Genomic DNA, 11,802 nt, shown 5'->3' with positions numbered 1-11,802 from the left:
TAGTTTTTTAAGGAACCTCCATACTGTTCTCCATAGTGGCTGTATCAGTTTACATTCCCACCAACAGTGCAAGAGGGTTCCCTTTTCTCCACACCCTCTCCAGCATTTATTGTTTGTAGATTTTTTGATGATGCCCATTCTGACTGGTGTGAGATGATATCTCATTGTAGTTTTGATTTGCATTTCTCTAATGATTAATGATCTTGAGCATTCTTTCATATGTTGGCAACCTGTAAATCTTTGGAGAAATGTCTGTTTGGGTCTTCTGCCTGCTTTTGGATTGGGTTGTTTGTTTTTTTGATATTGAGCTGCATGAGCTGCTTGTAAATTTTGGAGATTAATCCTTTGTCAGTTGCTTCATTTGCAAATATTTTCTCCCATTCTGAGGGTTGTCTTTTGGTCTTGTTTATGGTATCCTTTGCTGTGCAAAAGCTTTTAAGTTTCATTAGGTCCCATTTGTTTATTTTTGTTTTTATTTCCATTTCTCTAGGAGATGGGTCAAAAAGGATCTTGCTGTGATTTATGTCATAGAGTGTTCTGCCTATGTTTTCCTCTAAGAGTTTGATAGTGTCTGGCCTTACATTTAGGTCTTTAATCCATTTTGAGTTTATTTTTGTGTATGCTGTTAGGGAGTGTTCTATTTTCATATTTTTACATGTACCTTCCAGTTTTCCCAGCACCACTTATTGAAGAGGCTGTCTTTTCTCCACTGTATATTCTTGCCTCCTTTATCAAAGATAAGGTGACCATATGTGCGTGGGTTTATCTCTGGGCTTTCTGTCCTGTTCCATTGATCTATATTTCTGTTTTTGTGTCAGTACCATACCTGTGTGGTGGTTCTTAGTACCTTCGTTTTGCAAAAGAGAAGACAGGCTTCAGGAGAAGGGACTTGTCCTGTGGCTGCACAGCTAATGCTTTTAAGCAGTTACATGTGCCAAGCATTGGGCCAACTCTTTACTCTCATTTTCTCTTTGCTCCTTACAACAACCTGAAATGTTAGGTTTTATTATTATCCCATTTTGCAGTTGAGGAATGTTAGGTTTGGACTTGACTAAAGCGACAGAGCTGGTAAGTGGCAAAGCCAGAACTCAAACCTTTCTGACTCCTAATCGTGTGCTCCTAACCCTGCGCTCGCTACCTTCCTGTAATGCGTAACTGCTTTCATTACTAGCATCAGCTAGCCCTGGAGGCCACGTTCTTGGACGTAGATTTGGGCTCAGTATGCGTGAGGAACTTGCTGAAAACTAAAACTATAAACAATGGAATTGTGACTTTTTAACTCATAGATAATATTTAAAGAGATGCTTAGGACTTCCCTGGTGGCACAATGGATAAGACTGTGCTGCTCCCAGTGCAGGGGGCCTGGGTTCGATCCCTGGTCAGGGAACTAGATGCCACACGCATGCCGCAACTAAGGAGCCCACCTGCCACAACTAAGACCTGGTGCAACCAAACAGCAAATAAACAAATAAATAAATACATAAATAGAATTTATAAAAAGAGGTACTTAAAAAGAAGTATTTTTATTGTGATTTTAGAGATTAATGTATAAGATAAGTTGAATTCTGAGAGGCCTTTAACCCTGAGAGCCTATGCATTATTTAACATAAACATGTATAATAATTTAAATATGTATATTTTAGTACATAAGTAATTCAGTTAAATTGTTATGTAATAATCTGATATCAAAATAAAAAACAGGGGCTTCCCTGGTGGCGCAGTGGTTGCGTGTCCGCCTGCCGATGCAGGGGAACCGGGTTCGCGCCCCGGTCTGGGAGAATCCCGCCTTTAACCCTGAGAGCCTATGCATTATTTAACATAAACATGTATAATAATTTAAATATGTATATTTTAGTACATAAGTAATTCAGTTAAATTGTTATGTAATAATCTGATATCAAAATAAAAAACAGATTAGATTTATACCAAGATATTTGAATTTTGCTCATGGAAAAATTTTAAAACAAAAAATACTAATTATTGATGTTTTACTTGTGTTTTCAGCATGTTTGTAAAGCACTTCAGCAGTTTTACAGGGTTAGTTGTTCAGCTGAAGATGTTCTCAACTTGGATTCTAGCACCAATGAAAAATTTAGCCGCCATTTAATATTTCAACTCCATGATGTGGCATTTAAAGATAATATTCATGTTGGTAAGTGTACTGTTTTTTTTAAAAAGTCACAATTATATTAACTTATGTTTTCCTTTCCTCTTAAAGTTTTGTATTTGTCAGGTTTTATGGTCATTAACCTGTCCTAAAAAAATGAATCATGATTTTTCATGTTTTCAGGATTTGCCTTTAGTTCTAGATCTATCTTCCTATTCTAGATTCATTTTAGACACATTAATGTACTCAGGATATCCTTGGCATTAGTGCCTCTTGCTGTAGATACTGGGATGGCCATGCATGCCCTGGTCCTGGTGTCTGTTCCGACAGGAGTCATTTCAGAAGCTTTCTGGGTAATGCAGGAGGGGCCTAATTCCAGTCTCATCTGTGGCACCTCACATCTGGATTTCTGACCTTCGCTTTAGCCTTGCCTTAGCTTTTAGTACATGAGAACTGGGCTTGGGCTCCAGGCCACACTCATGGAGCCTTGCTTATTGTTCCAGGCCAGACCTTAGGGTTGGAGAGAAGTGTACATGTGTAAGCCTGAAAGTGTAACCAGAGGACTATTAATTCCAGGACTGGACATTTAGAGATACAGGCCCAGGTATAAAATGAAGTCAGTCCAAAGGGTAACAAATAGGCAGAAAGGGAACACTGAAAACCAAGGTCTGCATAAAAGCCAAAATCCTGAGTGTATATCAGAGCGCAGGGGTAGGGCAAGCAGATGATTGACTGAAGTTCAGGTAACAGGTAATCCATTTCAGAGCAAGTGTCTGACAGTTTCCAGGGTACCCAGGGCAAAAGGCATGAACATAGTCACTAAAAGACTGGCATGAAAGTCAACGTCTAATTGCTAGATTAGGGTAACACTAGGTCACAGTGGCCTAGTGTGCTGTACACCTAGGACTCCTTATCATCTCCCCATCTTCTGTTAGCTTAGTTGGACATTGATTCTCTGTCTCTTGCTTTCATCCCTTGGATATTAGTAATGGTTGAATCTGTCCTTGTCCCTTTGTTCACCCCATCTGTAACCTTAATGATCATCCACTGTCACGGCTTCCGTTCCCATCTGTGTTGATGACTGTCACGTCTTTACCTGCAGCCGAGCCTGTTCTCCCGTTAAACATCCCCACACAGACGCTGAAACGCAGCGTGTCCTACACCAGTCTCCTCATCTTTTCTCCCAAACTTGCTCTTTCTCCTGTGAGGTGTATATCCGAGTGGTATGAGCATTCACCCGGTTACCCAAGTGGAAGTGCTGTCTTGCTTGCTTCTTTAGTCAGCTAGCTAGAGTGATCTGATCATACTACTGTGTGCCTCAGACCCTTCCAGGATTATTCCTTGCCTTCAGGGAAGAGTCCAGGTGTCTTAGTTGGCGTGCTGAGGCCCGTTGTGCACTGGCCTCACCTCCCACCACTTGGCACTTCTGACTCTGTCCTTCACTTAGCTCCCACGGGGGCCACGTTTTCTCTAGTCCTTAGGCCTCTGCACTTTTTGACGTCGCTGTCTGACCAGTTCACCTGGTCTGTTAAGACTCAGTGTAGGTATTGTCATCTGAGAAGCCTTTTCTGTCACATCCCAAACCCTAAGACTTAGGTTCGTGTTCCCTCTGGGTTGCAGAGCGTGCTCAGTGCCTGTCATGTCAAAGCGTTCACCATTTCCTGGGGTAATTTCTTGTTTTTGTTTTTGTTTTGTCTTCTCTGTTCTACTTAATGTTTCTTTAGGGCATGGATTGTTTCTTATTCACTGTTGTATTTCCAGCACTTATCAGGTAGTAATGTCTATCAGTAATAATAATATAACAGCAGCAGCAGCTACCATAAATACAAGACATCATTTAATATTTGCTGAATGAATGACTGAATGTTAGGTGGCTCTGCTGTGTGGTGCGAGGGGCAGAGCCCTAAGCGAGGCATTTCTTTGACTCCTATTTACTCTTCGTAGTCTGCTCTGACTCCTAGCCACGAGGCTAAACATGGAGATTTGCTGCTAGGAGGAAGAGGAGAATGGAAATTTGACCGGCAATTAGCAGTGTCTCCTACAGATAACTTCTGAGGGCAGCTGACATTGAAACTGGGCTGGAAATCAAATTCCGTCAGACCAAGATAAGATAGGTTTTACTGTCAGAACAGCATAAGCAAGAGTATAGAGGTAGGAGTTCGTGACTGATTTGGGGAGCAGTGGGGGTCTGGTGTGGCTAGAGTGAGAGACACAGACCTGATAAACGGGGTGCCATCTGTGGCTTCGATCCTCTAAAGTCATGAACTGTCAGAACCAGAGATGCAGAGATTATGAAATAGTCCAGATTCACCACTTTGGTTCCCCTCCCCCAGTGTATCTCTTGGTGACATTTCTACTTCCTATTGTCAGCCTTTCAGAAAGAGGAATTAGGAAGTGTAAGATCATAGAATGTTAGCAACATGTACAGATTTGATCTCCTTGAAATACTTTCCTACCAGCCTGCCATAGAACCTGAAATTTCTATGATCGATACGTTCTTCTGAGTTATTCCCAGCCAATAAAATTGTCCCTGTATTAATGATGAGGTGAGGGCGACACTTGGGGAAGGGCAGCAGAGAGCAGAGCAGTTTGCTGGAGCCGGTGTTAGCATTAGGGTGGTTACACCGTCCGTCGTCCTAGCCCGGCCTCCTAAGCACAGCCTTGGCAACTGGTTCTGCAGCCACGCCTTCTTGGCGTCCAGTAGGTGTACTTTTACATCTCCAGGAAAATTTACTTTATCAGTTTATGTTTGGACTGCTTTATTGTCCTTTGATATATTATGATTTCTTTTTACTCAGTATTTACCTTATTTCCCTCATTCCAGAGGTAGTCTATATATGATTGCAAGGATCAAATTCTTTTGCTTTCATTTTGATTTTTAGTTTTAGAAGGTAGTGGATTTGCTTCTTTGAGGAGGGCAGTAATTAAGTCTAATTTGGAGAAAGAGAATTTTGAACTTAGAGCATGTGTATCTTATGATTTAAGGGTTCAAGGTCTGGTAAATAGTGACAAACCCAGACTATACCAATTTTAAAGACTAAAATTAAGTTTTTCTTATAGTAGTGCATTTCTCCAGTATTGTTATACACGAAGCAACTTAACCAGATTGTTACTTGATTTTATGATACAAATTATGAGAGTTTAAAGAAGCTCTGGATTGTCATACCATCTTTTCTATGTAAAGATAGTGCCACTTATATTTAGAACTCTTAGAATAAATGTTGAAATACAATAGATGCATTTACTTGCTTTAGTTCTGGACTTCAGGTACTGGGCCAGAGCCCAGCGCATGAGCGATCATCGGGAGAGGCAGGAGGAGCGCGCACCTCAAGCTGGCGGCTGCGAGCGTCGAGGCCCTGGGGCACGTCATGCGGCTAGAGGGGAGAAAATAGGTCCTTAGAAATTCGTTGACGTCCTGGCATAGGGGGCGTGTGGCAGAGCTTGGCAGCACTGTTTACTTGTGTAAACTTTGCATTCTTTAATCACTCATTGTGAATGTAAATTCTACTCAATTTGTATTCGTTAAAATGGTGCTTTTTTGGTGACAGAGCATTCGGCCCAGGCCCATACTAGCAACAGTGACAGATCTTTTCACATTAACCTTCCCTTCTAAGATGATTTGTTTACAAGTTACACGAAACTCCCCTGTCAAAGGGGATTTAAGAAGTAAAAGATTACACAAGAGGAAGTATAGGAGAGGTGTGTTAACAGTTTATAATAACAACTCAGTTTTTTAAAACCAGAAATCAAAAGTAGAAGCCTTACTGTGTAAAACTGTCCTGTGTAGATTTGTGCCTAAATCTTGTTATAGTTTGCAGAAAAGAATTAGATTAACCTTTTTATTTTTCCTTTAGGTAATTTTGTGAGAAAAATTTTAGAGCCTGCTTTTCACTTAATTGCTAGTGAAGATGACGATATGACTCCAGAGACAATGGGCCATGAATTTTCCCATTTTTCTGAAACACCAATTAAACAAGGAATTTCCTTTAGCAAAAAGTCCACAGATAAGGATATAGGAGAGAGCTGGACAACGAATTCAAAGAAACTGGAGAGGCTGGGGTCAGCTAAGCAAAGCAGTCCTGATCTTTCATTTTTAATTGTGAAGAATAACATAGGAGAAAAGCATCTTTTTGTAGATCTAGGTAAGTAGAATTGACAGCTCTCTGTTGGGCTGTCCTTGTGTACTTCTGTGAGAGACCAGTCAGTGCCCACTTGTCACTTTGCTTAGGAGTCTTACTACCACCACTGCTCCACAACGACTGGGGTCACTAGCAGAATGTGATCAGTGAGCTCAGGTGCAGGAAATCTAGTAGGTTTCTGTTAGGAGATCTTAAAGGGGTCCTGTGGGACATAAGCAGCGGGCTGGCCTGAGCTCCAGAAGAGAATGGTGGTGGCTGGCTCCTGCTCTGAAATGTTCCCAGGATTCATGACAGGGGACAGTTGGATAGCGGTCTCCAATGCTGCTGACAGGTTTAATTAGATGAAATAAATTGTAAAACTAGGTACAATGTAAAAGTGGAGTTATTAGGTGGCAAAGTAAGCCTGGCGTTTTCTGCACTGAAGAGCTTTGCAGGGGTTATTTCATCAGCTTCCTACTATGATAAAACTGGTGGCTTCTTCAGCTGTGCTCTCTTCTGCCCTGCTTGCTTCTGGTCTCTGAATCTGAGGATATATGAAGCACTGGCGCAAGACCTCAGCCTGTTTAGGTAACACACAGGCCAATCAGGACCCCTAATTCAGCTGAGCTCCAATTTGGTGAACTAAACCTCATTTTTATGTTGAGTTCTAGCTTGTGATTTGAAAAGCCATAAGAGCAGCATTTTTGCCATTGATGGTTAGAGCAACTCAGAGAGCTTCAGTGTCTACAAGTTGAAGAAAAGTAGGTTTAAGCTATAAGCAAGATTACCAGGCCAATCAGGCTGAGAATAGGAAGTGTTCCTGCTGTATTGCATATCTTTCTAGCACCCCTGACAACCAAGTATAAGAATTTGGAAATAAAACAGGCATTCCTTGTTTTATGACACTTCACAGATATTGTGTTTTTTACAAATTAAAGGTTTGTGACAGCCCTGAGTCAACCACTGATAACGCAATTTTTCTAACAGCATTTGCTCACTTTGTGTCTCTGTTTCACATTTGGTAATGCTTGCAATATTTTATACTTTTTCATTATTATTTGTTTTGATGATCTATGATTAGTGATCTTTGATGTTACTACGATGACTCACTGAAGGCTCAGATGGTGGTTAGCATTTTTTTAGTTATAAAGTATTTTTTTTAACATTTTTATTGGAGTATAATTGCTTTACAATGGTGTGTTAGTTACGTTTGGTAGTGTATATACGTCCATGCTACTCTCTCACCTCGTCACAGCTTACCCTTCCCCCTCCCCATATCCTCAAGTCCATGCTCTAGTAGGTCTGTGTTTTATTCCCATCCTACCCCTAGGTATGTATTTTTTTTTAAGGTATGTATTTTTTAAAGTCTGCTATTACACCCTTAATAGACTATAATATAATATGAACATAACTTTTATAAGCACTGGGAAGCAAAAAATTCGTGTGACTTTATTCTGATATTTGCTTTTATTGTGGTGTTCTGGAACTGAACCCACAGTAGCTCTGAAGTATGCCTGTAGCTTTCAGTGTACAGGTCTTTCACCTCTTTGGTTAAATTTATTCCTAGATACTTTATTCTTTTTGATGCAATTGTAAGTGGGATTGGTTTCTTATTTTCTCTTTTGATAGTTTGTTAGTAGTGTATAGAAACACCACAGATTTCTGTATATTGATTTTGTATCCTACAGCTTTACTGAATTCATTTATTCTGACATTTTTTTGGTAGAGTCTTTAGGGTTTTCTACGTATAGATGATCCCTGACTTAATGATGGTTTGACCTACCTTTTTTTTTTTCCCACTTAAAATTTTTTGACTTTACAGTGGTGTAAAAGTAATGTATTCAGTGGAAACCGTACTTCGAATTTTCAGTTTTGGTCTGTTCCTGGTCTAGTGATGTGTGGTATAATACTCTCTTGTGATGCTGCAGCTCCCAGTCAGCCGTGCAGTCAGGAAGATAGATCAGTCACAATCATCTTGTATCCAGACAACCATTCTGGTTTTTTTACTTTCAATATACTAGTCAATAAATTACATGAGGTATTCAGTGCTTTATTACAGAATAGGCTTTGTGTTAGATGATTTTGCCCAACTGTAGGCTAATGTAAGTGTTCTGAGCACGTTTAATGTAGGCTAGGCTAAGCTATGATATTCAGTAGGTTAGGTGTATTAAATGCATTTTCAACTTATTTGTTGGGATGTAACCAGTTGTTAGTTGAGGCAGACCTGTATAATATCAAGTATACAAGTATACAGTATATCTGCAAACAATGATGGTTTTACTTCTTCCTTTCCAATTTGGATGCCTTTTTTCTTTCTTTCCTTGCCTAAGTGCTGTGGCTAGGACTTCCAATACTACATTGAATAAAAATGACGAGAGTGTGCGTCCTTGTCTTGTTCCTGATCTTAGAGGAAAAGCTTTCAGTTTTTCACTGCTGAGTATTTCTAACTGTGGACTTGTCATATGTGGCCTTTATGTTGAGGTATGTTTCCTCTGTATCCACTTTATTGAAAGTTTTTATCATAAGTGGGTGTTGAATTTTGTCAAATGCTTTTTCTGCATGTGTTGAGATGATCATATGATTTTTATCCTTCATTTGTTAATGTGTTGTTACATCGCATTGATTGATTTGCAGATGTTGGACTGTCTTTGCATCCCTGGAATAAATCCCACTTGATCATGGTGTATGATCCTTTTAATGTAGTGTTCAAGTTGGTTTGCTAATATTTTGAGGATTTTTAGATCTATGTTCATCAGTAATATTGGCCTGTAATTTTCTTTTCTTATGGTATCCTTGTCTAGTTTTGCTCTCAGGGAATGTTGGTCTTGTAAAGTAAGTTTGGACGTGTTCCCTCTTCTATTTTTTGAAAGAGTTTGAGAAGGATTGGTATTAATTCTTTGAATCTTTGATAGAATTCACATCTGAAGCCATCTGGTCCTAGACTTTGCTTTGTGGGGAGGTTTTTGTTTACTGATTCAGTGTCCTTACTAGTACTTGGTCCATTCAGATTTTCGATTTCTTCATGATTCAGTCTTGGCAGGTTGTATGCTTCTAGGAATTTATTCATTTACTCTAGGTTGTCCTATTTGTTGGTATATAATTATTCATGGTAGTCTCCTATGATCCTTTGTGTCAGTTGTAACGTCTCCTCTTTCATTTCTGATTTTATTTATATGAGTCCGCTCTTTTTCTTGGTGAATCTACCTAAGGTTTATCAATTTTGTTATCTTTTCAAAGAACCAGCTCTTGGTTTCATTGATCTTTTTGTTTTGTTTTTTTTAGTCTCTATTTCATTTGTTTCTGCTCTGATCTTTTATTTCTTTCTGTCTACTAACTTTGGGCTTCATTTGGTTTTATTTTTCTAGTTCCTTGATGTATAATTTTAGACTGAGATTTTTCTTGTTTCTTGAGGTAGGCCTATATCACTGTTAACTTCCCTCTTAGAACTGCTTTTGTTGCATCCTGTACATTTTGGTATGTTGTGTTTCCATTTTCTTTTATCTCAAGGTATTTTTTAATTTCTTCTTTAATTTTTTTGTTGACCCATTGTTTACTCATTAGCATGTTATTTAATCTCCACATACAAGTGAATTTTCCAGTTTTCTTCTTGTAATTAATTTTTAGTTTCACACCATTGTGGTCAGAAAAGATGCTTGATGTGATTTCAGTCTTCTTAAATTTGTTAAGACTTGCTTTGTGGCCTAACATATGATCTGTCCTGGAGACGGTTCCATGTGCATTTCAGAAGAATGTGTATTCTGTTGCTTTTGAATGGAATGTTCTGTAAAGTCCATCTGATCTAATATGTCCTTTAAGGCTAATATTTCCTTACTGATTTTCTTTCTGGATGCTCTATCCATTGATGTAAGTGGGGTATTAAATTTTTCTACTATTATTGTATTGCTGTCTATTTCTCCCTTTAGGTTTGTTAATATTTGCTTTATATATTTAGATGCTCCTATGTTGGGTATATATATAAGCATTTACAAATGTCCTTTTCTTGTATTGACCCCTTTATCAGTTATCATTACGTAATGCCCTTCTTTGTCTCTTATTACAGTCTTTGTTTTAAGTTTATTTTGTCTGATACAAATATAGCTATTCCAGCTTTCTTTTTGCTTCCATTTGTTCGGAATATCTTTTTTTCTATCCCTTCACTTTCAGCCTGTGTGTATCCTTATGTCTGAAGTGCATCTGTTGTAGGCAGCATATAGATAGGTCTTGTTTTTTTATTCATTTAGCCACTCTGTATCTTTTTTTTTTTTTTTTTTTTGCGGTACGCGGGCCTTCCACTGTCGTGGCCTCTCCCGTTGCGAAGCACAGGCTCCGGACGCGCAGGCTTAGCGGCCATGGCTCACAGGCTCAGCCGCTCCGCGGCATGTGGGATCTTCCCGGACTGGGGCACGAACCCGTGTCCCCTGCACCGGCAGGCGGACTCTCAACCACTGCGCCACCAGGGAAGCCCAGCCACTCTGTATCTTTTGATTGGAGAATTTAGTCCATTTACACTTAATTATTGATAGGTATGTACTTATTGCCATATTGTTAATAGTTTTCTGTTGTTTTGTAGTTCCTCTTTTCCCTTCTACTTTTCTTGCTCTCTCCCTTTGTGGATTGATGACTTTTCTAGTGGTATGCTTAGTTTCCTTTTGTCTTTTTGTGTATTATCTACTATAGGTTTTTACTTTGTGGTTACCTTGAGGCTTGCATATAACAACTTATAACAGTCTATTTTAAGTTGATAACAATTATTTAATTTTTTTGGCTGCGTTGGGTCTTCATTGCCACGTGCGGGCTTTCTCTAGTTGCGGTGAGTGGGGGCTACTCTTTGTTGTGGTGCGTGGGCTTCTCTTGTTGTGGAGCATGGGCTCTAGGCACGTGGGCTTCAGTAGTTGTGGCATGTGGGCTCAGTAGCTGTGGCTGACGGGCTCTAGAGTGCAGGCTCAGTAGTTGTGGTGCATGGGCTTAGTTGCTCTGCGGCATGTGGGATCTTCCCAGACCAGGGCCTGAACCCGTGTCCCCTGCATTGGCAGGCAGATTCTTAACCACTGTGCCACCAGGGAAGTCCCTAGTTTTATAAGTCTCAATCCACTACCTTTACTATATATCTACCTTTACCAGTGAGATTTACACTTTCATTTTTTTTAAGACTTATTTATTTATTTTTGGCGTGTCAGGTCTTAGTTGTGGCACGCAGGATCTTTGTTGAGGCATGTGGGATCTTTGATTGTGGTGCGCGGGCTTCTCTCTGGTTGTGGCATGTGGGTTTTCTCTCTAGTTGTGGCGTGCACACTCTAGGGCACGTGGACTCTAGTTGTGGCGCTCGGGTTCCAGAGCGCGTAGGCTCTATGGTTTGTGGTACGCAGGCTCTCTAGTTGAGGTGCGTGAGCTCAGCAGTTGCGGCGCACGTGGCTTTAGTTGCCCTGCAGCATGTGGGATCTTAGTTCCCTGACCAGAGATCGAACCTGCGTCCCCGGCATTGGAAGGTGGATTCTTTACCACTGGACCACAAGGGAAGTCCCCGTATGTTTTCTTGTTACTAATTAACACCGCCTTTTTTTTTTTTTTTTTTTTTTT

The 11,802-nt window shown here is 40.0% G+C and overlaps 1 protein-coding gene across 19 annotated transcripts in view; it reads left to right on the top strand.

Annotated features, from left to right (window-relative positions):
* PRIMPOL (primase and DNA directed polymerase) overlaps positions 1–11,802 on the top strand; it is a 41,713-nt gene that overhangs the window by 15,308 nt on the left and 14,603 nt on the right. For 17 of the 19 annotated variants that reach the window (XM_028481998.2, XM_007102839.4, XM_028481994.2 and 14 more), the window contains 2 exons: positions 2,005–2,152; positions 5,962–6,249. In XM_028481998.2, coding sequence (XP_028337799.1) covers positions 2,005–2,152; positions 5,962–6,249 — 436 coding nt within the window. Of the gene's footprint in view, positions 1–669; positions 1,069–2,004; positions 2,153–5,961; positions 6,250–11,802 lie in introns of those variants that run through there. The other 2 variants (XM_028482002.2, XM_007102844.4) reach the window with 2 other exon arrangements.

Source organism: Physeter macrocephalus, chromosome 20 (assembly GCF_002837175.3).
Source record: "Physeter macrocephalus isolate SW-GA chromosome 20, ASM283717v5, whole genome shotgun sequence".
Lineage (NCBI taxonomy): Eukaryota > Metazoa > Chordata > Mammalia > Artiodactyla > Physeteridae > Physeter > Physeter macrocephalus.
The sequence above is the reverse complement of the archived record's forward strand: the minus strand, read 5'-3'. Positions and strand labels throughout refer to the sequence as shown.